The 26,188-nt window shown below is 35.9% G+C and overlaps 1 protein-coding gene across 7 annotated transcripts in view; it reads right to left on the reverse strand.

Moving 5' to 3' along the window:
- Nucleotides 1–26,188, reverse strand: part of PTPN3 (protein tyrosine phosphatase non-receptor type 3) — a 167,352-nt gene that overhangs the window by 37,984 nt on the left and 103,180 nt on the right. For all 7 annotated transcript variants that reach the window (XM_080583037.1, XM_080583038.1, XM_080583041.1 and 4 more), the window contains 7 exons: nt 24,170–24,233; nt 19,252–19,424; nt 17,417–17,551; nt 16,239–16,415; nt 3,600–3,623; nt 1,229–1,427; nt 583–660 (listed from right to left, as the gene is read on the reverse strand). In XM_080583037.1, the coding sequence (XP_080439163.1) occupies nt 583–660; nt 1,229–1,427; nt 3,600–3,623; nt 16,239–16,415; nt 17,417–17,551; nt 19,252–19,424; nt 24,170–24,233 (850 nt within the window). The remainder of the gene's footprint in view (nt 1–582; nt 661–1,228; nt 1,428–3,599; nt 3,624–16,238; nt 16,416–17,416; nt 17,552–19,251; nt 19,425–24,169; nt 24,234–26,188) is intronic.

Raw genomic sequence — 26,188 nt, forward strand, 5'->3', positions numbered from 1 at the left:
ACTCCCTTATTCCCTTTACATGAAGCTCTACGACTGCTCCACCAATAAATGCTTAAAGCAAAACCATCAAACTCAGCCCTGATTTTGATATGGCTAGTTCACACTACTCTATCTTTTTAAATAGAATTTCAGTGAGGGGATGTCAAAAATTTACAAGGAAATCAATACTTATTTCCATTTTCTTCCAAAATTAATTTTCATCTCTCCAATGTGATTTTTTATGGGTATATTCAGCACGATAGCACAAACTATTTAACTTGTTTTATAACACAGAAGCAGATTTTTCCAGAAATTAATACCTTAAATTAAATTTTGGAGTCCACATTTATGCAGCAAAATAGGCAGTTTGCTTTGGAAATGTGTCATACCCATAGTACAGGCAGCTAAAAAATACAGAACTAATAAAGTAACATGAAAATAAACCTTTATCATTTAAGAATTAGGCTGCCATTTCTAAAAATTTTTTAAGTCCACAAGAATATACTGTTTCCTCCAAAGCATTACATTAAAAATGAAAAATAATCATAATGCTAAATCATCTACATAAATCCTGTAAAACTAACCAAAAGATTGGTGTTTTACCTTTAGATTAAATCCAAACTTCCCATCTTCATCTGGTGTGATTCGCACCAAAAGTAAATCTCCCTCAATTAGTTCATTCTGTAATATACAGAAAAATCAACATCAAACTTTTCTAATTTTTAAAACAAGACAGCAGCAAAATTAGAATATAGCGTACCCAAATGTAGACATGCTGAACAAGTATATTCTATGTAAATCCATGTTTTAAAAAGGAAGAAGTTAATGTTAAAGAATATGTTCACAATTGTAACCTTTAATTTAAAAAATAGCAGCATGTATAATGGTGAATATGTTCTATGCTTTTTCTGCGCTAACACTGTTACTTTCATCTTAGCTTTTCCAATTGATATCTATTAAAATTTTCAACATGTTGTCCTTGCTAAAGGTGACTGAAGGAAAAAAAAATGATAGGTACAACACCCTTGAAACCTGGACACTATGGGGAAAACAATGTAGTTGGTAGGCTTGCCTATCATATTTTATATCGTCTTAGATAAGTTTGAATAAGACAAGAAGATTTATTCCTATTACTGCATAAAACACGCTCATCCCAGGATATAATCACAATTTTTGTAGATTCTAAGTCTACAGTTCAAAGCTACATTTAGCACCAGGTTTGACTTTAAAAGAATGCAATTGAACATACCTTATCACAGTAGTACTGACCAGAATCTTCTGTTGAGCTACTTTTTGTAATGTTGTCATATGTTTCTAAGAAGTGTTTATCCACCCCTTCCAATGGGTACGAGCCAGAAATGTTACCAAATCCATTGGGAGACTGAGCCAAGGTTTTAGGTGAGGTATGGGTCAGAGAATTCCGAGTTGGACTATTTCCCAATACGTTCCTTCATTTAAGAAAGATAAATAAATATTAGGAAGGTATTGTTATCCAGATTTTTATGTAAAACAGTGTAAAACATTCAAACGTACTGCTCGGTTCCATGAGCAAGCCAATTTCATACTTGGATTTTAACACTTCTTGCCATTCAAAGTAACAGTTATTTGATCTGTGGATGTCCAGAAGAACAGACAAAACAAAACTGAGTAGCAGAAACATTTTTAGCAAATTACTTGGGAGGTCAGCAGTGAAAGGCAGTACTGAAGTGGTACAGGAAATCACAGTAACATGAAGGAAATGAGAGTTGAGCCCCAGGGGAAAGGCACTCCAGTCCTACCCATGAAAACTGTATACTGTGATTCCACTCATTTTTGCAAAGTACTCTTTTTCATTCCACTCACGTGAATGCCAGCTCAACCTTATCTCTCTGCGAGAAGGTGGATTGCAGAAAAGCCATGGCAAATTGTCAGAGAAATAGGAAATGAAGTGACAATGACAGGTCTAATAACAGTACTATATTCTGTCATTGAGGTAATTATAGCCATGAAGAAGGACCCAGAATTAACTGGAAGTGTAGACCTGAACTAATGGGTCAAGAACCTTAAAATTCAACGATGAAAAAAAAAAAAAAGAAAACAGTAAGTAAATGAATACATCGGATCTTAGAATTGGACAAGCTGCCTGGTAGTGCCCCATGACCTTTCAAATGTTCACTCAGCTACAGTTATTTCTTCTGAAGGTGAAGAAATGCAGACCTCTAATACAACTAAAATTGTTCTTCAATTAGATCAAACTCACAGACACCATACATACTAAAAGATCCATCTTCATGAAAACTACACAATACTTTGTGAAAATTTGTGTCTTGGGAAAGCTCAGTGCAGCTTGGACACAGCGTCCTATCATTAACATATAGTGTTGCGTATGGCACAAACTGAGGTGTGCCACACTGCAGACTGACCTTGCACTTGCATCATAGATGCTCAGCGGCAGGACAGTTTGCAGGAATACTCTACGCTGCTACTGACAACCCAACACCGAAATGAAGTACATTTGATCCTTGGAAGCACGTGTGCTATTAGTTTTTTACAGCGTGTATAAAATTCATAATCTACTTCACCATTCCTAAAACGCAACATCGAATTCTCACAGAGAGGAAGCACCAGAAGTAAACCTTGGCATTAGAATTTGTGAACTCAAACATTTGTCTCTGCTCTGGTACAACTCTATTCATATATGCGAGCTTTTCTGAACCATTCCCAGGGGCCACTGCTAGCTGTCAATGAAGTAAAACTATGCTATAGAGGAATGTAATGTAGACTTTTAACATACAGGACCCGCAAACATTAATAATGCAAACACTTATTTCTCAGTTTGTAGAAATCTGACTACAACTTATGTTGAAAGACGTCATCAGGCAAACTTGGTTTTGCCTTAATATTTCTGATGCTCAGTTTTATTACATGTTCTTGGCAATGTGAATTAAATGGTTTGTACAACATTTGCAGGATTTTCAGTTACCACAGGAAATATTTTTCAGGAGACATGATTCACTTGGCTCTTTCAATAATTTGAAAATACTTCAGCAAACAATAATGACACTTAAAAATAAAAGAATTATACTATTATGATTATTATTTTTTTTAAATCTGGTAGCTTCCAAGAGGTTTTCATGATTTCTGTAAAGTCATTGTTAAGTAAGCAGGAACACTGTATATGTAAACACATCATAATACATTTTTCAGAACATATGTTATTAAGAAAAAATTCACTTGCAACTTGAGAGCATAGCTCTTAATGATTTTCCAGTGTAGAAAAAATTCACAAAACCAGAAGAACATGACAAATTACTTCAGTTAATGCTTTCTGGCACTATATACAGTCACCAGATAAAATTACCAGCAGATTTTAGCATCAGTAAACTTTTACAAAAGGTTATATTGAACAGTTTAAAATTATTATTATTTTGTTAAGAACACTTAGGTCATGTTAGAACCTAAAACCTCCCACATCCTTATCCAAAATATCATTTTTTTAAAAAAAGCTTTATAATATTCATTGGTTTACACAATTATTTCTGTCTTCTAACTATACAAATACTTTGAAAAAATAATTTATGTATCTTGTTACATAGTTTAAAGCTAAGGAATCTATCACAGAAAGTTTAAAGAAAACTCACTTTGGTGATTCCTGTTCCGAAGACCTGTTAAAAACCAGTAAACAAAAATGAGTTAAATCTTCAGAAAAACAGGAACTAAACTCTAATTAAAGAAAATGCCTGTGTGAAAGCCAGAAGGTGTGTTCACAGAAAATTAAAGAATACTTAATCCTGTGCAGAAGGTCTGAATCAGACAATTATGGCATTTATGAAACACTCAACAAAAAAATCACCAGGCAGTTCTAACTACTCACTTCCACTTCTGGCACAAGCCCAATGACAGACAACACATCTGCTACTGCAATGTCAACTCTGCTGGAGCTTACAGAGGCAATTATTGAACAGGACATGCTACATCATTTGAGAAAGTTTTAGCTGTGGATCACACTGACTAAAGATGTCACTGATTATATTTCTTTACATGTAGGTAAGGAGAAATTAGCATAGGCTGCTTCAGAAGCATCACTTAGCGTAAGAGCAGAACAGATGCTGACAGGGAATTTTAACACAAAGCATAGCTAAAGTAGAAGTGGCTACACAGGCAAGGACAATCCAGCACAGAAAAGAAAGGCAGTTAATTAGGGTTCTTTACTGAGCAGCTTGGCTGATTATAACAGAGTCCTCAAGCATCATCAAGATAACATCCATACACAGCATCTGATGTGGATAAAGTCTACTTTTTGCTCACACCCAGGAGTGAAGGAATCTAGGTAATTGTAAAACTTACTGTGCTAGAAAAAACAATTAGCTTAAACTGGGGAGGAAAAAAAAAAAAAAAGAATGCCAGAAAGCCAGTATATTGTGCTGGATTGGTTATCTAACCTGGTATTCTGTTTTTTCAGAAGCAGCTAACTGATGCTTAGGAAAAGCATTGGAAAATTGGGTAAACATTTAGTGATGCTTTTTAAGAAGTCTCTCATGGCCACCATCAATTAGCAGTTCTGAGACTTCTGAAGTTGAAGTTGGGGTTTAATCAACCATACTTAAATGAAAAACTGAAATAGAGTATAGAGGCTGGAAACAGAAGCAATTAATCATATCAGGGAGCAGTTCTAGTTTTCTTATATTCTCTAAAACATGCAGAAGAGAAAAGTTAAGGAAAGTTACAGGCTTCTCTACTTAGACTGTCTGTCTAATCCCTTTACAATCCAGTTACTCCTCTCCCATTTCTGCCTCCACCACCTTGTTATAAACACCTCAAAAGAAAGACTTTGTTGGTCAGAAGAAGTCCTGATACTCAGGTGCGCTGCTGGGACAGCAGCCCCTCACCACAACTACCCTCTCGGGTGCCTCCTTTCCAGAAGAAGGTCACAGCTGGAGGCTAAAACTGTTTAGATAGCAGGGTATTTGCCTTACAGCAAGCTGTTCACAACACAATTTATTGGTGAAAGCCATACATGAATACACCACTGCCTTTCATGCAAAGCAAAGCACTGACTTGCCTCAAGTTTCAATTTCTTCGCCAGTTTCTCCTGAATTTAGTAACCTAGCTACACACATTATGGCATGTTTTTTTTTTTTTTTTTATAATATCTTCTGTCAAAACTGTTGTTCTCTTACTCAATTCAGTTAACCAACAAACAAACACAGTTTTTTTTTTTTTACGAAAAGAATAGGACTTAAAATACTGTCGACTACTGTTTTTCCTTTAAACATTTCAACACAATAATTACTCAGCAGTGAAGACATAAATTAGCTGTCAGATTGTAAAATGAGATCACGTTACTGTTCATCTGTTTTATTAGATAGCTGCTTTTTTTTTTTTTGCATGTGTGGCAAACATATTCAAAAAAATAATAGCTACACTTGGAGAAAAATATCAAAAGTTGTAATCACAGAATCATTCAGGTTGGAAAAGACCTCCAAGATCATCTGGTCCAACCATCACCCTACCACCAATGTCACCCATTAAACTATGTCCCTAAGCACCAAGTACAACCTTTAAGGTCTTTCCACAACACTGAAAATAAAGTAATTAGTGTTGGTATGTGTAAATTTGTTATGTATAGTAGAAGTCTCTTCATCAGGAGAATCTTTGCTCTAAGCCTTAAGACCTGACCATATGAGCATCTTTATCCATCTGGCTTTTCGGCCTCTTACCATGTCCGTGTGGCTCAAAAACAGCAGGCCCCCTTCCAAGCAAGGAATTTTTGGTCAATCCCTTCCCATTTTGGAAGCCCTGTGATAGCTCTCAAGTGCCAGGCATGTCTTCCTCATGTACAGCAACATATTTCACTGTGCTTTTTACAGAGGACAACCACAACCAAGAGATTTCTAAAGCAATTGAGGAGCTTCATCAGAAACCATCTGAAGCAGTGAGTTAAACCATATTAAGTCAATTAAAATAATAGGTATGATACTAGAATAAATTTGAAAGTAACGGTTACCCCAAAAAAGTGCTTGCAAATCAAAATCTTTATGGCAGATAGAACAGAGCTTTACAAATATAGTAAGTAGCAACCAAAAAGCCTAAGCAATACAACTCCATGCTGGAAAAGTAAAAACAAGCAGTTTGGTTTGGATGCAGAGTTGAATTGTCAAATTACAGGAGGCAATTCACAGTACAGTTATATTTTTCAAATGTTGTTCTCTAAAATAAGCTTAAGACTCATGTACTACATTTCATCAAAAACTACAGTTGAAATATAAAGTTCATTCTAGTTCAGTTTCCTTATGTGTATTCTGTAAGATGAACAAATTCTTCCTTGAGAGGCAAAGATGGTGAGCCTGATTCAATAAGAATTTGTGGAAGTTTGGGTTGTGTGTACTTTTTTTTTTTTTTTTAAACACTATCGTTCCTCTTTCTTTACCGCAGTCATGCCACACCTTTGAGACCCCACTGACATTCACCCCCATTCTCCCACAAGTACCTTCACTTCTCTTGTTTGCAATCCCAGTAATACTTGTACTCCCTAACTGCCAGCAGTACAAAAGATCCTTTGGCACCATGCACACACATGCTGCCTGAGCAGCCAATCTAAGAGGTACAGACAACTGTTGAGCTCATAATGGAATTACTCAATGAGAGAAGATTAGATCAAGTTTTTTTCTACCTAGTCACCAGTTTTCACTAAGCTCGTAAAAAAACAAAGCATCTTTGAAAGCTCCATCCCCACATTAGATGTGACTGCAGTTGTCCAGACTTTCTAAAGTGGGAAGGGACACAGACAGGCAGTGCGATGACATAAGCCTTATTTCCTTTGGAAGTCATGCTAAAAATAAAGAATCATAGGATTTATTTTAGTTTAAGCTAATTGACTTCCTTCTGAGGGAAAGAACAATGAAGCTGTGCATTTTTCTATGTTGTGCCACAGAAGAGATATGGCTCTATTAACAAATTCTTTGTAGAGTTCAAGCTGTTGTTAACCCATTTGAAAGCTCCTACAAAAGAAAAAAAACCCTACATAACATAAAATTCTGATACAATGTCCCTGTTTTAATATAATATCTCTCCCATCCCCAACGCAAGACAGTGAGGTTATTTGAGACAAAAACACAACTTGCACTTCCATTCATATAATCACACAGCAGATTCTCAATTATCTTAATAAAATATCTGGAGACTTAAATGTGGGATATAAGTTCTTTGTAATATTGTTGAAGGTTTACCAGTTGAATTATTGTACTTTAATTCAAACATATCCATCTGAAGGAGTTACTGAATCATTCTGCAACCTTTTAAAATACAAAAAGGTAACCAAAAATTTAGACTAGAAAATGACCAAATCCAACCCTTACAAGATACGTCAGTGCTGTGTATTCATTCATAAAGTTCTTATCAGGACAGCATGCTGTAGCTGCAGATTTTTATCTTCGCAACTCAATGAAATGTTACTTCTGGCAGTTAACTATTCACCAGCGTGACAAAGTACTTTGAACAGGAATATTGAGATCATCTTTTCTGGCTATACTGTATCCCACGTTTTACTAACTTATCTTCCTTATTTCACAACATACAACAAGCACCATATTTTAAGTCAATAAAAGAGAACACTCACCAGACCAACCAATCAACCTTTTCATCAAGAAAGAGAGACCTTCCTTGCAAGGCGATTAAACTTTCCATTGGATCAGCTAACATGCAAGCAACACTTGTAAACTACAAGTGATTCCTCTTCCTTACTCCACAATATGTCTAAAAAGATGCTATTTCAATCTGTCACTCACTATGGACTGCTCTGTCAGCGATGATCTTTACAATAAAACTCTTCGCTGTGAAAATCCAACTCTCCTTTTGTGTCAAGTCTCAAGGAAAGACCCCTCCTTCCCACAGTTGTGTGCCCTACCAGAGAATTCTGCTATTCTGAGAACTGATGATGATAAGCTAAAGTCAAACCCCAAGAGAAAAGGGACAACTGAAACAATAGAACTGTAGCAAAACTCCCTCTCTACAAACAACTGAAGGAAACATCTGTAGGTTTTGCCCTTGCAGTGTTCTTAAAGTTCTTTAAGCTTCTTTTCTTCCTAACACCTGCAGGGGTGGGGAGACTGAATACGCCAGCACTTCCATTATCTTTTTTATGAGAACTCCCCATTTAAACTAGGATTATTATTCATGAACCAATTAACTGGAAGATATTTACAGCATCATGTTTTGCTGCCTTTTAGAGAAGTTTATATACAGAATGACTTGCACAGCTAACATTCAGCACTTCTGTGAACAGAACAACTGTGCAAGGCCACATTGATTCTTTGTGCTGCACATTTGAATGCCATTACAGAGAAAACTTGTGGACTTCACGGTATACATGAGTTATTCAGTGATTTTCTGTAAGCTGCAAACATCCACATTGATAAGCTGCTGCCATTACCAATGAAAGGATTCTTTCAGTTCCTCTGCACTTGGTCTACTGACAGTAAACCATTTAATTAACTTAGTCAATAGAAACGTTTCAGAAAAGTGTTCAAGTGCAATGACGAAGAGGATTCAAATGGTAAGTGATGGAATGACAAGGTTAAGGGAAATGAAATGGAAATGTTCTGAGATCCACTGCCTAGTTTTGGAGGGCATCTTCCTTACGAAAGTTCCTTAAGAAAGATTGAAGTACATGAACAAGGACAACAGACTTGTGAAGTGCAGGGAATTTGTAACAATGAGGAATTAAACATGGTTGTATATGATTAAGGACCAAGGGAAAAAGCATTTTAAATTAAATTCTTTAAAACTATTTGCAATTTTTTACCAAGGTAGTAGTTACTGGAACTTAGCTGGATACATCTGAAGGGCACTTTCATCAACGGCAGTGCTTTAAAAATTTTGTATACAAAATGAATATCTTAGTTAAAATAATGATGTGTTCCCATAGTAAGTTTACCAAATCTCACTAAGTGGCTACAGTTTATCAAAACATTAAGCTGAAAGAATTGACCAAATGCAGCCTAAGTGCAGGAAATCTATTTTCAATGCAATAACTTTGCCAGATGATACATCACACTTACACTAGGAGCATATATGCACTTCCAGAAATTCATAGCATAATGTCAGTGAATTTCCTTTTGCATACTAGTTCAACCTTTTGTTTCCTTCCCCTCCAACTCTGGGACTGTAGCCTTTATATTTTCTGTATCACCAGCAAAGGATAGTTTTAGATTGTAAGTTAAAGAGGTTTATAGCTTTGGCAAGCATGTTTAACTAAGGAAAAAGCTCACGCAGGAATATGTTGCATTTATAGTAAGTAGAATCATAGAACTGAAGTAATTTAGGTTGGAAAGGAGCCTTGGAGATCATCTAAACCAAGTTAGATAAGGGTGCTCAGGTCCTTGTCTGTTCAGATTTTAATTTCTCTGAGGACAGAAACACCTCAACCTTTCTGTCAATATGTTTGAAGAATAAACCAAGCTCAGTACGAATTTTATTTTCTGCGTGTCTTTTCAGAACTTCCTTGGGTAACTTGGGTCTATCACCTCACATGTATATTTGCTGCATGCCTCCAAGAGACTGACTCCATATTCTTAATAAACCTCTTTTGGCAGTATAATTTAAATATGTGACTGATTTCCTCACTCCAACCTTTTGCCTCTTCTCATATCTGTGAATAATTAGTCAGGTTTATTTTGCTGATTAATCAACAGTAAGTCTTTAAATATAAGTACAAGATCTATACAAGGCTTCATTTGTCAGCTTTTCTGACTTATACTGTAATGAGTTTGAATGTCTCTTTGAAACGTGTTTTACAAGTCTTCTTTCTGAAATACAGATTAAACAGAATTTTGAAGATAATCTGTTCTGTTAGGCCACAGTCTACTCAAAAAAAACCCTCCTGAATCAGTTGCTCCTATGCAGTCTGCTGTTCCAAACCAAACAGACCAAAGCCTTGATTTATTTCATTACACAGGGAACAAGAGAAACCTGAATAGTTTAACTAATACCCTTCACACAGCTTAATTGGGATACTTGTCTTTTCCAAGCCAATAACTCAGTTATTTTTTCCCTTAAAATAGCACCTAGTACATGTAGTTGAATTTATACATTCTTACTAACATGCGCTCATGTGTATTCAAAAACATGAAAGAAACTTTAGAAGAGCATGCAACAACTACATTAACAATCCATACACTACATTAACAAACCTATAGTAGGGGTATAGATACATTAAAAAAAAAATAAGCCATTAAACCCAAATTTGCAAGGTCAAAGAAACTCTGCTCCTCACATAAAGGACAAATTGGTCTCATACAAGTAACATGAATAACATTACCCTGAACCACTAAAAACTTCATTTGTTTCACTAACCTTTCACTTCTAGAGCCTTGCCATCTCTGAAAGAAACACCAGCTAACTTTAATGATACAACATTCAGTTAAGGAGGAAGCGTGGGTGTTTGTAACAATGACATGGTCTTCCCACAGAGCTGGATTAAAAACTTAAATATACTACCCGGGCATGAGTAGAGGATACTCCTCCCATTTCATAGTCATGGGCTGAAAAACATGCAGCTTCCCACAGATGGATCCTCTGAGGTTAAGAACATTCAACAAAACAGTGGCTTTCACAGTTTTTTTCCTTTCTCTTTCAATCATTTATTTTCATTTTTCATTTCACCGTGAAGTGTGAACATTGCTGTCACACCTAAGGCACCAACAATTCCAGTGTAATACTGCTGGGGGCAAGAAGGGAGGAAAAAAAAAGGGAGAAAAAAGAAAGAAACGTATGTGGAAAAATGAAGTTCAAAGTTCCCTAAATACTACTCAGTTAAACCCCCCCCTTTTTTTTTTTTTTTTTATGGCAACCCCTGGCCATTGGGATTTCAAGATCACAAAGTGTTTAAAATGTGTATTACTGAACCATTTACATCTACAAAATGCGGAAACAAGCAAACTCATTTTAGTCATTTTAATTTTCTCTTACTTAATAGAAGGCAAAGGATATGCCATTTCTTCCAAATCAGCCTTGAAGGATCTTATACATGAACTACTAGGTATGATATATATTCAGTTGACATTCCCCATATATCAGCTTTTTTTTTTTTTTTTAATAGAAGTCAATACTGAGAAACAGATTTTACACAGGGACGGACAGTGCTGTGTCAAGACAAAAATTAGTTTCTTGATAAAAGATCAAGCATGTTAGATTATATGATTCCATAATGTAATCAATCTATTGCTCCAGCTAAATACTTAGATTTGAAGGTTACTAATAAAATTGAAGGTATTTTGGAATATCCTAATACGGTCTTGAAACAATATCACATAATTCAATAGGACTACTTAATTTTTACCATAGCCTCTTGTCCTCAAATGACACAGCAGCATAGAGACTGTATTAATGTCACAGAAAGACAAATGGGTAATAATTTGTTCTTCTTCACCAGAGAGGTTTTCCTCATTTCAAATTTGGAAGCTGCAAGGGTACCCTTATGAAGAAAGACTGCAATAATGATAATCTTCAGGTACATAGCAGGTTTAAAAAAAAAAGTGCAATTGAAAAAGAATTCCCTGCACAACTCCATCAGCCTGCCTTTAGAAATAACTAGTTGTAATATAGATCTATCACTGAAACATTTTTTCCCAAAGGCAAGATTCCCCATTTCACAAATCAACCTATCAGGATAGTTTCATGTCAGGTAGCCTGTTGGTATGACACAAACAGTTTCAGGAAAAAAAATAAAAAATAAAAACACATTAAAGCAGCTTTTCAGCAGACCTTAGAAATAATAAATCCACATAATTTATTTTCTATCTTAAAGGAATGCCATAAGCCTTCATATTCATAACTCTTCCCTAATGTATACCTTAATGTTTAAGGACTTCTGAAGATACGTAACCTAACAAAGCAAAAACAGATTTTCCATCTTGCTTAAAATGAGATGTGCAGCAAGTCAGTAGCAGCACTGCTTCAATGAAGAAAATGCAAATCTTTCAAGAAGAGCAAAACACCTTCAGGGAAGCTCAAGTCAAGACTAGGGAAAGCTAATTTTAACTGAAAAACAGTTACCAAACAAGTGCACTTACTAAATAGTATGTTTTACTTTAGTATTATTCTTGAAATCATTTGAAAAACAAAATAATAGTAGTAATGTATATATGCATGCAGGCATAGGATAAAATATAGTGAACATAGTTAGTAAAGATATAGTCAGAAGACAGACTAAATTACCTGTTCTGAACTGGTGAGGCACAGCAATGATAAAACCGTGGTATAACAACAAAGCAATCTATTAGACTTGGGACGTGTCAGTGTAGACTCCATGCATGCATCAGTGTTAACTTTTCAGTGGCAGCAGTAGTCAGATGAGATGGACAGCAGCAAAGCAAGCAAGAGGAGAAAAAATTGACAGGGAAGTTTTCTTCACAAAGGCTAGGAAGCCCTGGACTAAACAAAAGTCTTCTTGAAGTCCTCTTCAGCACTGTCTTTAAGGACAGGTTTAGTATGCAGCTGTGATTTGAGATGGCTTGGCTTGGAAAAGCAAACCTATTCATTCCCTGTGAATAAAGCTCTCTTTAATATATGTTCATTTGGGATTAGAGCAATTTTTTGTCTATAATACATATGTAATAGCTCCAATCTTTCCTGCAGACTCTAATCTGAGAGAGGAAAAATGCTTCTTTTGTCTACAGCTCAGCCTCAAATTGTACTCGAATATGATAGTACCTTAGATAATTTGGGTAGCAGAAGCAGTCTAGCTACACCAGTACAAAACAAAACACAAGCTTGCCCTGGTTTTCTGTAGTTTGCCTATGTTCAAAGTTCGCTCTAATTTTTAAGTGTCTTTTTTTTTTCAGCCACAGCCTGTAGGATATTCCTCAAACTGTATTTAGAAAGTCAAACGTTCACTCAAAGTACATTCTTAAAACAATCGCTGTGTTCTTCAGGGAAACAATATAATAAATGAAAAAATATCCGTCATCTCCAGCATGGTTATTTTAATTATTTAACAGGAAACAGTTCTAGGTGTTGACACGTTGATACAGTACAATATATTTAATAAGTAGAAGAAGAAATTGAAGATAATATTAATAATTGATATGTTTCAAGTCTTCTAAACTAAGAACTGTTCCCCATAATTCATTTTCTAATTTGTGTACTGGTTTTTAGAAACAAAATAGAACATGACTGATTAAGACCCTTAAATCACCCTTAAATGATTAAATACAGCAAGGAAAAATCGATTAAAAATAATTATACTTGGTATTGTCAGGAGGAAAAAAAGGTTTATAGGGAAATTAGAGCATGTTTATACACTCTGACAGCAACGTTATCTTCTGCAACTCCAATGTCCACCAAGATTCCAAACATGCCTTGGAAGGATTAAGTACACAATAAGTCTCGATACACAAGTTTTATCTATAAATGTGTCCCAAAAAAGCAAACAGAACAGTTTGAAGGTAATTCTGTCTTGAGGAAAAGGACTTAAAACATTACCCAGGGTCTGAAGTAAAAACGAGCAAAAACTATCTGCCATTCCCCCTACCCCTAAAATGCTCACAGCGGTTTGAAAACTAAGTAGCTATATGCTGTGCTAACTGCATCTTGAACAGTCCTGAGCTTCAGACAGTGAATGAAACTTATGCAAACATATTTAATAATAAAAAAGGCAGCTATATGATTAAGATTCAAGGTCCCAGATCTAACAACTTAGTGATTAAAAATCACTGTCTTACAGTTGCTTGCTAGTAACTCTCCACATTGTTTTGGATTATTTCTTCACATCAAACACATTCATCATTTATAATCAGTATTAACTAACACCTTTTTTTGATAACATGAGACTGCAGGTATGGAGAAAAATGAGCCCTCTAAAGAGGATGGCAGGACTATAAGAAGCTACTCTTGGTCCTCCTCTACAAGAAAAGAAATGACAGATTTTCATTTTCAGTATTTTTCCAAAGCATGTTTCAATCATGTCAATTCAAATCTACTAAAGACAAGCACAGCAAAAATAGGTAAGATAGCTTTAAAAGATTTATCAGTACACTGCAAGGTGTTTGCTAGTTAATAACAAAATATTCCTGAACTGTGGCAAAAGTCCAGGACAAATGTTTGTCTATACTTAATACTAAAGAAATGCAAGTTCATAGAATGGCTTGGGTTGGAAGAGACCTGAAAGATCATCTGGTTCCAAACCCTGTGCCATGTGCAGGAACACCTCCCACTAGATCAGGTTGCTCCAAGCCCCATCCAACCTGGCCTTGAGCACTTCCAGGGATGGGACATCCACAGCTTCTCTGGGCAGCCTGTGCTACTGCCTCACCACCCTCAGAGTAAAGAATTTCTTCCTTGTATCTAATCTAAACCTACCCTTTTTTAGTTAAGCTTTTCTTCTTATAAAGCAGATTTAGCTGGTAGATAGCTCTTTCAATAAAGCACTCAGAGAAAGAAAGGTTTGTCCACACATATAGACTTAATTTTATTTTTTATCTTACAACAAATGGAGTGAGGCACGTAATGGCTAAAGTAAGAACATCTAAAAATAAAAGTTGGAAGGTGGACAAATATAAACTGTTGAAAATTTCAGTGTAGAGAAGAAACATTTTTTGATTTGTCTGGCTACTGTGTATTTGACCTCAATTTTTGAGGTATTAATGACCATTTTACTTCACAAAAGCCTAACAGTTCATCAGATTTATGCAAGCATTTTTTCAGTTCTGCATAGTATCAAATACTATAAATATTCCAAAGAAACAAAGAATATGTTGGGAATAACTTATTAATTCGTATAAACCTAGTTTTCTGTAACATAATTTTCTCCAGAGTGAGTGATATAGCAGAATCTTTCACTGCTCAGAAAAGAAATCAATGTGCTATTTTCGAATTTAGAATGCCTTATTTTCACTGGGAGAAATACCATCAAAAACAGGCTTTCCCCTCCACTCTCTGTAGACATAGGAAAGGTGAAACCGGAAGGAGAAAAAATGCAGATGAAGTAAAAAGAAAATTGAAGAAAAAACAACAAAAACAAGAATGATGAAGGCAGGACACAATCTACTAGTCACAGTACACAGAGTGGCAATATTTTTTTATTTTGTCTACACTACTATACTCATCATCTTGACATATGATCTTCCTCTCATTGACTTTATTTGCAAACTACTTCTGCAAGTGTATAATCTGCCTGTACAAGAACACAGGAAAGACGTGGCTTCATATCTATGACTGTTCGTAACATCTAGACGCATCATATATATTATGGCTATTACTGATACTACTAGTACTACGGTTCCTCTGACTTCCAGTAAGAAAAACAAAAAAATATTTTCAAAGACCACAGTGACAAGCTCCAAATATGCATACATGTTAAATTTTCAGTTCTTTCATAGAAACCTCTCTACTATAATGTAGTAACAATAATGTTGTCTTCAAATATGAAGAAAATAGTGTACATCCAGGGTTTACAGCCACAGCTAATGACTGCACGCTATCAAAGAGATAGGTTATTCCTCTCAACTTGCATTAATACATTGCTGCTCAAAATACATCATGCCTTTGAGTTATAAGGGGCCACCAGAAACGGTTTTCCTTTTGTAACACTATAAATGAAGCTGCGTTTTAATGCACAGTATTCTCCCATCTGAAAGTTGCAAAGTAGCTCTGTTTTCTTTCTGAAATTGACCAATCAATGACTTGATACATTTATTATTTTTTTAAAGTTAATATTGCATTAATATGAAGTTACTCATGAAGAAATACCTCCATAATAGGAAAGCCATACGTTAAATATATAAGCAAACAAATAATCACTGTGCAAAGATAGGAGCTTCAAGCCCTGCAAGTAAACCTAGCAGTGGTTAGACTGCCACAAGGGAGAACAATTGACACAGAGCAAAGTAGCTGAAGGTGAAAAGAAGAGACCGCCTTCAGAGAGGCAATCTACAGTTCCTCTGAGATAGAAAAAGATGGATGACTGCTAGTATTATGTCCGCATGTTTAATCAAATACAGTAAGTCTTTCAGCTCAGCTGGAACTGATAATGGGGAACATAAATCAACTCTTAAGAGTTTAGTAAAGGTTCCCCAAAAGAAAAGAAAGTTTATAACAGGTGAGAAAGGACTGCAGAAGCTACTAGGAAATGGGATATTACAGGTATGAACAGGCATGTCTTCTTTAATTTTACTGAGAACTCAGCTACTGAGAATTTTAATATTATGACTGTTTTGTGCTAAAGCTGTTTTGGTTTGGTTTTAAATCAAAATAGGCAATGAATTGTTTGCTGAAGTTCTTACCTCCTCTGTGGACTACGGTTCTGAGAGAACTCCGAATCGCTGTCTTTTGATGTTGGAGAGCCCTTATATGTATAAAAGACATCCTCTGTCTCAGTAATATAGGTAATCTCGTTTGTAAGGTTATCTACAGATGAGTGTCGTGGTTTACGAATTTCATGACGTAGTCTAGGACTCCGCCTTAAAAAAAGGAACGTGAACACAAGTAGGTAGGTTGTAATCAAATAGTGCGTAGAACTCTTTCAAGATGATTTCCATCCTACTGCAATCTATGTCCTAAAGTCTTCATGTTAGGTGTACAGGTCTCATCTTAAACAGTGGATATATTGGTTTAAAAAAAAGTGTTATGGTATACTAGGTGATCATATGCTGCCAGGTTCAGTACACTTGTGTCCCCCAAACGCTACCTGTACTTATTGAAGTTATAATCACAGAATCATAGAATGGTTTGGGTTGTAAGAAACCTGAACGATCAGCTAGTTCCAAACCCCCTGCCACGGGAAGGGGCACATTCCACTAAACCAGGTTGCCCAAAGCCCCGTCCAGCCTGGCCTTGAACCCTCCTAGGGGTGAGACATCAACAGCTTCCCTGGGCAACCTGTTCTAGTGCCTCACCACCCTCATAATAAAGAATTTCTTCCTAATAGCTAACCTCAGCCTCATGGAGGAAGTGCTCTGGCCCCATAACCGTCTTGGTGGCTGGTGGCTTTTGCTGAGCTCACTCCTGTTTGTATTGGTGGGCCCAAAACTGGTTGCAGCATTTTAGATGAAGGTCTAGTGAATGCTGAACAAAATGGGGATAACTCACTTCCTTGATCTACCATCTGTGCTTCTGTTAATATATTCAGGTAGTTACTCCACCTGCTACTAGTCTTCAGGTAGCATAAAAACTATTGCAGTCATCCAACCCCCCACCCCCACCCCACCCACATTTTTTCTTAATCTGTTTGTCCACCTATCCAGAACAAAGTGTCATAACTTGGATAGAACATTTTTGCAGACAGTATTAAAAACTTTGCTAATGTGGAGGTAAATGATACCCACTCCTCTGCTGTCATCATATCGATTCTCAAAATAACAGCATATGTATGTAGGCACTACATAACTAGTCTGCTAGAATACATACAATTAGAAAAGGTAGGAGGCTGGAAGGGAGAGTAAAGGCTGAAACTTGATTTTACCAATTAGGGGTAATAGGAGGGGATCGAGAAGGAAGGCTTTTGGTCTCTAAATGCTCAACAGATAAAGATCTCCTCATAGATGGGTTCCAAACCATCCCACCTATGACTTTTCTGCAGTACTGGCTGTTTACAGACCTGAAAAGAAACAAAAATAAAAACCTGTTAATTATTTTGCATAGGAAAACTCAATGAAATAAAATATGCTTTGAAAGTCAATATCAAAATTCATGTTTTAAAGAGTTCCCTGTGCTTACCCCTCATAATCACAGAGCCATTTGCTGTCCCTTACTTGTGGCAATAAAACTGTTCATCCCTGCTACAATGCTAATTAAAAACCTGGGTAAAAATAACCATCTCTGAGAGTTATTTTTAACCTAATTGTGTTCAAGAAGATGGAGGGGAAAACAGGAAATTTGGTATGTTATATTGGCACCAAACCAAGAGTCTGACAAAACTATTCAAGTATAGGCAAAAGATTATAGACATTCCCTGTTAAAACTCATTAAAAGGGTAACAATTCACTAATGGCTTAACTGAGTGCAGAACCACTTTAACAATACATATATACCATTTCCAGAATGAAGCCACATTGGTTGACATGTTCATTACAGGAATAAACCATCAGAGAAAGCTTTGAGAAAGTCACCTCCTCAATACCATCACCACAGGAAGAACAAGTTCATAACAACCCATAAAGGAGCTAATCCTCAAAATACAGATGTTTAAACACTTAGGTTAAAGTATGACCTACTACTAGGTAAAAATATGGAAATTCCACTCCAGTGGAAAATAGAATTTTATGAACATTCTTGTGGCTGGACAACCCTTGTGGCTTTACTGCCCTAATTTACAGGCAATGCTAGTCCCCTTGGTACAAATTTCTGCAGTATTGAAAGAGACATGAGAATATGAAAAGCCAGCCACAAAGTCTGGGAAGCTACTTGAAGCATAATGACATCAGTTAGAAGTTGAATCTATGCCCAAATATGAAAAAGATAATCAGACAAATTAAATAAAAGGAACAACAGTTAAGCGAAGATGCTGCAAAAATAAATGAAAGAAAATTAAAACACTTCTCCAAAAAACATCAAAACAAGCAGCTTTTCAGAAAGTCTACGTAGAGTACAGATAACCAAAGAACTACAGAACTCCCCAGAACGATTATCCTCAGAGAGGATAATGACGTAAGACTTCCAGCCCACATGGTGCATGTGGGAAGAGTCAATCCTAACTTCAAGGAGCAAAATGACAGGCTTTGAAGTACAACTTTTCAGGAACTAGATTTGAGACACCGCTATGAAACCACCAGCTCAATGACTAGCAGAAGTCAAGAAAGCAAACAAATGATAAGAAGTGTCATGATAGTGGTATCTTCAATGTTTGGATGGGGAAAATACATTCATCTCCATGTCACTAATTGGCATCCTAGTACTCAATTAGGGCAATTTCTGAAGAGCATGGTACTAACATATTAAACTGTGTATATAACATTAAGGAGTAAACAGTTCAAAACAAATCTGTTCTGCAAACTGTCTTATTGGATCATTAGCCACATAACATATTTACTTTCAAGTGTTTTTATGCCTTAAACTGAAAAGGCAAGTTGAAAAAATACCAGTAAAACATACTTATATTCAAATAACTTTTTATGAATTGTAATGAAAACATGTTGGGGAAAAAAAGGAAAACAAAGATACATAATTTATCCAACAGTTTACAAAGACCAATGCAGCGGTAAGCAGAACTGAGCTCTGCAACTCCAACTTCATCTATCTCTGACAAAAATGCTCCCTTTCCCATTTACAGCGTAAAACATGCTTTCACACAATACTTACTTTGCTGGATTTCTAGAACCCAGAGTCCAATAATGTGACAATATCTTTTTCTCATGAGGTAGCGACTTCTTTGCCTGAAAAAATGTGTGATGCTCTACACAAGACTTCCAAAGATTTTTGCATGCTCTGTAATTTAACATGTTGAAGGCAACAATATGCTCTCTGGACTCGTTCTGTAATGTAAGAAAATTTATGTTTCAATACACAGAAGCAGATCAAACAGAGCAAACAAGGTCATAAACCTATCATATAAATAACAATGAACTTACTTTTAGCCTAAATAAGCGAATTACATTTAGGAAAACAAAAATTCATCATACAGTAGACTTTGAGCTGGAGATTTATGAAACAGCCCTGTGAGTACATAAAATTCTAAATTCCAAAGTGAACGTTTTAAAAGTGTAAGCAATATTAAAATTATTAATAATCAGTTCCTGATCATTACAATGTTAATGAAATATTTAAGTCTAGAGTGCCAGAGGTTTTGCATATATAAGCGTAATACTAAACAGCTGAACAGATTTTCAGATTTCCAGTCAGATCTTGACCTCCTATGACAAAGAAAACTCTTAACCATCTTAAGTGTGCAATGTAGAAAGGAAAAAAAAAATTATCTTTGAATTCAAACTGTTCATGTAAGACTTCATATAAATGTTGTTTCAACAGCTAGAATGCAAAAAGCATCTGCCTTATATTCTTTTAGAAGATACTAAAGATGTTAACAGTGATACCTTCTGGGGAAAGGAAAGCAATTGAAGGACTAGAGGTGCTGCTACTGCTTTTCAAATCCAATCCTGTTTTCTGGATGATAACACAAGGTCAAAATAAGGAGATCAAAAGGAAGCAGAATGGAAAGCTTGCGTCTCTCCATGAAAACTTGCAATTTCAGTGCTCAGTGGTACACAGGTGTAACACAATTGTACCACCCACACTTATGTGCTGGACAACTATAGCACTTGTTGAACTATTGCAGGTCTCAGTGCTCCAGAAAGTTTTGCACAAGCTACAGCTTTGGCTAGTTAATGCAATTATTAACACAAACAAAGCAGAACAAAGAGTAAAGCACAGAGGAGAAAGGTATGGGTAATAAGCAAGATAAGGGGAGACCTGAGTTCACTGCTATCAGATCTCAGCACTTCAGTGAAAAAAAATAAAGCAAGCTTGCAACTTCATCGTTTATTCTTTGCAACTATTTATTCTGAATTATGACTGAATTTTGACATCACAACATATAATTAGGCAGGTAGTCACGTCGGTAAAGCTCTCTTTCTAGTTCATACTATGGAGGACGTCAGGATTTGGGTTGCAAAGCCTCTTTATTAAATGACTTGGAGACCTAATAAAACTCTTTCTCACACACTCCAGCAATAAATCAGTGTCCCATCTGGACAACATCCTAATTTCTAGTTGCATGGTCCTTTTGTGCGTTCACAAGCAAACAACAAAATGGAACTACAGACCATTTTGGCTGGGATAATCAAATTGTTTTCCTTGTATTCTTTTTCTTTCTCTGTAACATTTGTAAAATGTCAGGTATCAGAGATCAATACCACATTGTGCAAAACACTTGAGCTACTGCAATGACTTCACTTACAGATTCTCTATTTTGTAAATGAAACAAAAACCAACAAACAATGAGAATCACAAGAAAAAGCTAAAAAGGGTTTGCCCCTTAATTCTGCTTAGGCATTACAAAGTGTTTAACTGATTGTAATCTATCAGGCATGTTCTTCCTACCTCTATTAAAACAAGCAACATTTTTATTTTATTTTTTAAGTAGGGTTCTCTCTTTGACCCTCAAGCATGCTGGAGCCAATTCATCTTCGTCAGCTCACCACAGTTACTTCTAATTAGCTTATATAAGATAATGTGTGCAGGCACTGTGAAATTTTAACTCAGAATTTCTTGCAAGATGAAAAGCACATGGCACTTAAAGCTTTAATGACAAAGAGCATTTCTAACCTACTCTGTTGGCTAAATACCTCTTGAAGTGTTTTATATAACAAATTAAAGGAAATATTCAGGGTTGGTTTTTTTTTGGTCTAGAGCACTGGTCTTTCAATAAGCATAAAAATTAGTTTATCTGAACATCTCAATTATACTGAAAAGCCATTGTGTAAAGATAAGAAATTAAGTACACCTAGTTTTCCATGTTTAAATTTAGGTTTGAAAAGAGTACCGAATCTTGGTCACAAGTGCATTTATCCCAACTGTTGACAAAGAATCTTCCTAAATATTTTTAAGTGGGCTACGAATTTAAATATAGACATATACTGTGATGAATACTTTCAAGAAGTTTTAGAAAAATATAGTCAGTTTTTAAATTAAAAAAATATATGTTATTAACTATGTCTTCTGGATCACTAACAGGCCACCTTGCAAGTCATGCCATTAAATCGATGCACTATTTTATAAGATGAAGAGTGTTTTAGTGGGATACATGGATTTAGTGCTTATCATCCTTCTCAACGTGAGTTCCTAGAGAATGTTCTTTTAGTCATTATCTAGAAGTGAGAATTAGAGAAATTTGTGGCCATTAAGGCAAAGGGAACAACTCTCCATGGCTAAAATGAGTGTCTTGCTATTTGAACATCAGGAATAACTCTCATCTCATCTCTGAACTCAATGCCTATTACATTCACAGAGAATTTGGGAATGTCTACAGCATAGGAAGTAAAAATACGTGCTGAAATGCAAAAAAAGGAGCAGTAATTTTTAAGCATTACATAAGCACATTTGATATAAAGTTCCATTTTGGAAGCTTTAAAATGTTGTCTGTAAATCAGCACAGCTCCTATTCCTACCATAAATCTTACACCTTTAAGTCTAAGTATCACGAGCTTTTAAAACATCAGACATTCACTGATTCATCAGTCTTGCTTCCCGGTCCTTATGTAGCTCTTTAGTAGAAACAGAAATATTGCATACTTCTATCAAGTAGATGATCAATAGACTGAAGCAGTGGGATGGTAAAAGAGGAGATGAGTAATGAAGAGTGAGAGAGAGGGTAAATTGATTCTTCAAAACAGTGGCATAAGGAAAGAAAAAAAAAAGGAGCGAGGAAAATGAGGAGAATAAATCAATGAAACATGGCGTATCCCAGATGACTGCAAATCCATAGCCTTTAAGAACTTCTGTAGATTTTGGAACGAAAGCTACATACGACATGCAAAATTCTGAGATGTTATAGCACTGTTGCCTTCTTGAATTAAAACTTGACAACTAATATGCAGTATCTGCTCTGCTTTCCCCACATTCTTCGTCTTCCTTCCTTACAGCCTTATTTAACTATTTCTTTCTGCACTTCCAAGAAAAAGATGACACTGCCTCAGACATTTGCCTTCAGAAACCACTCAAGCGACCCAGCGTTTAGGAGAAAAGCAACAGTCCAGCTGCCCCCTTGCTCCCACTGCATTACAACAGCAGGCTGTTCAAAGCAGTACCATTAAAGGACTGCAAGGATGTAGACTGCTGCCCTACATTTCAAGCAAAGGAGGATAATTGACAAGGATGACTGTACCTACAGACTTAATAGCACACCTGGTCTGCTTTTTCATATTTACTGAGAAAAAATGAAAGGTCATGTGGCTGACCTTACTTTTCCTACAGTGCTGTAGAATTTTAAGCAAGACATGGTGTGCATTACTGTAATCTCAATGTGTTATAAAGTAAAGAACTATGATTACCTAAGAGGAGATTAGTTTAAAAAAAATGAAGGTCCTTGACCTGTCATTATTTAACAAAAGTTCAAATGATCAAACTTCAAAAAAATGCTGCTCTTTTCAAAGGTGACACTGGTCTCCAGAAAGAGAATTTCAGTTTGACAAAGTCTTTAAAATGTGTGCATATAAAGAAAAATACCTAGAATTTAACACTACTCATCAGTGAATTTTTAGTTCTCAAATCTAGAAAGTAATACCTGTACATGTAATACAAATACACCACATAATACAATTCAACTCACAAGTGGTGGCTTGCTACTCACTCAACTCATTTCTTTATACAGTTAAATATATTATTTGAGCACACTGAAATAAGTTTACATATAAATAATATATTTAGAAACCTATCGTTTGCAAAAAACTCCAGACCCTTTGCTGGTAGGTAATGACACCCAAAAGACAAAATACTATTGTTTGTGCACCCCGCCTACATCCACGCATTAGTGCAGCAACAATAACTCTAGATTTCAACTTTCTTTACACAGGAGCCCTGACACTTAGGAATGTGTACATGCATGCACATTCCTTAAGTTTTCAAAATACCTAAACTAGTGGAAAAAAAAGAAAATGCTCCCCTTTTGGGGTAAAAACAACCACCAAAAAATCGATCAATCAATAAAAAAAAAAAAAGACTTCTTTAGCAATCTGTGTTCACAAGGTTATGTACTAACCCCGTTCCCAATCTTGTATCTTTCAGCAGCAGAGCTCCCCTTTCCTCCGGGTACCTTCCTTCCTCCCAGAATTCTGAGTCCCAAAACCAGAAGGGACCTCACAAAGTCCTCCCAGATAGGATAAGCAGCTGTTCAGCAGATTCACTGCCGTAAGGTGCTCTACAGAGCACAGTGATCCAAGAAAAGAGCAGCAGTTACTTGCAAGAAAAAGGCTAGGTTACTAAATCTAGAGAGGATGAACATCTGTGTTTCCCCCAAGTCTGCAGGGGAAAATAAACCTGCGTTAAAAAGACATGGTCCAACAAACTGAAGGTTGAAGTACTCCATGTTTGAAAGGAAACAAAAATGGGAAACAGAATAAGCATAAAAAGGACCACGACAGCAAGGGCAAATTAACCAAACAGAATTTCAAAGGCAAGTTATCATAACATAGTACCTACAGGTCCAGCCCTCTGTTGACTATATTTTAAGGCCAAAAATTTGAACACAACCATTTAAGCAAAACAAAGTGAAATGACTACTTACATGTTTTTGCCGTTGTTGTATAAAAAACTTTTTCCTTTTAAAGGAAATTTTTAATATGTTCACCCTAAAAGAGAGAGACAGACCATGAAATACTAAATAATGCCTAGAGGGAAAAAAAGCAATTTAAAATAATACTGTGTGCAGTCTAAAAGATTACAGCTGTTAAATATTCCGTAAATAACATGCAACCATCTCCTGAGTGCTGAGTGGTATATAGATTCAAGAAACTTAAAGAAAAAAATAGCTAAGAAGGAAAGGTCTTTTTAAAATTAAGATTCTTCCTCATTTACTCTTTAAATAGCTCACATAGCAATTCTCTCCCACCAAATCTATTCTTGCAGCAAAAACTTGATGACATCCTTTACTAGCTGCACAAATGTTAAACGTGTCAAGTTTGTATAACTTAAGAATCATATGACAACTGTGACTAAACGAATAAAATTTAAGACCTTAATGACATGACAAGGTTGGTCATACAGTATCTGAAATTTCTCTGAGACTTCACAGAACTGACTTAGAATGTTAAAAGATAATTCACTTTTATTAACAACTAAAACATTGTAATTAAAGTCAACCCTGAAAGATAAAAAATGCAAATGTTAATGTATTTTTCACTTATTAATACTGCATAAAAATGCTACATTAACTATGTAGCAGAATTGAACATGTCTTTTCTATATATACACTGTATGATAAAGACTTTTTAAGGTTAGAGTTACATTGCAATTGGTGCTTGAACACTTTCCGTTTTAATTATATCCTTAGCAGTTTTGCTAAATTAAGTAAACTTCTAGGTGCCCAGGCATCTTCCTACAAGAAAACAAGATTCATCTAAATTATCTAGATTTTCTTTACAATAGTTCTACTTCAATAACTGAAAACCTACGCATTTTGGAAAAAGAAAACCATGATCTGTGATCACCTGGAACCATACTGATACCTGGGGAAAACTACTGAAGGTCTGATCAAGTCATGTGTTTGTGAAAAAGAACATCTGCACATCAGGAAAGGTTTTTGGAAGGCTGCTGCTGAAGGTCTCAAAATATTCTTTTCAACTGATGTTTCACAGCACCTTAGATCTCATCAGCTCTCAAGTATATTGAAGACCATCTCAGTTGTTACCACAGTTTTTGCATACTCAGCACGTGGAACAATGAATGCCATATCATCCATTCCCCACTTCCTAAGAGTGATGCGCTGTTATAGCACAACATCCCTTGTTCACAGAGAAGAGTTTATATATGCAAGTTACAAACAAGAAAGATAACTGAACAAACAATTCCTCACCCCTGCACAGAAGGGGTGGAAAACCGAACGCATGCTCATTTCCAAAAATCTCTGTCAATTACAGAGCCACAAAGAAACAGGAATTTCATCCACAGCATTCTTTGCAACCAAATTGTGCAAGTTAATGGAAGGTTTAAATCATATCTCCTTCTGGAAATACTTGTGCCATCTGACTTGCTGCTTCCAGTGGTAATGATCTGCTCTGTATATACAAAAGTTTTGTATTCGCATGTCGCCAGTAAGCCATATAAATTTTCAGTTTATTTACTGAAGTGGAACTAATTTAAACCCATCCATCTTAATCCTAGTGTTACTCTAGCTGAACTAGTACTGCTCAAGTTTTGGGTTACTGGTTCTTTCCCTCCACGCTTCTTGGCTTAGCTCACACTTCAGCAAGTGAGTGAGTGTTTGGAGTTGTTCTCAGCTTACACAGCTGCTGTCACTCCCTGTTCTTAGCTAATGTAGTACCAGCAGAAACACAAAATACAAACAACTAACCTTGCAGACTAAGCAAAAACCTCCAATCAACAAAAAGGTAGACAACATCTACAAATAACAAAACTCTCTCATCTCTCCCCACTTTTTTTAAAACAATTCACTGCATGGCCACATAATCACTTCATGTCAAATCAGGGCTTCAAGTCTTTTTATGTTGACTCTCCTCTACGTACAGTATGCCTCTCAACTCTATTCATTCCTCTTAAAGCACAACTAAACCTTTTTAATTCGGTG

The sequence above is a fragment of the Anser brachyrhynchus genome (genome assembly GCF_964034855.1).
Source record: "Anser brachyrhynchus genome assembly, chromosome: 2".
Lineage (NCBI taxonomy): Eukaryota > Metazoa > Chordata > Aves > Anseriformes > Anatidae > Anser > Anser brachyrhynchus.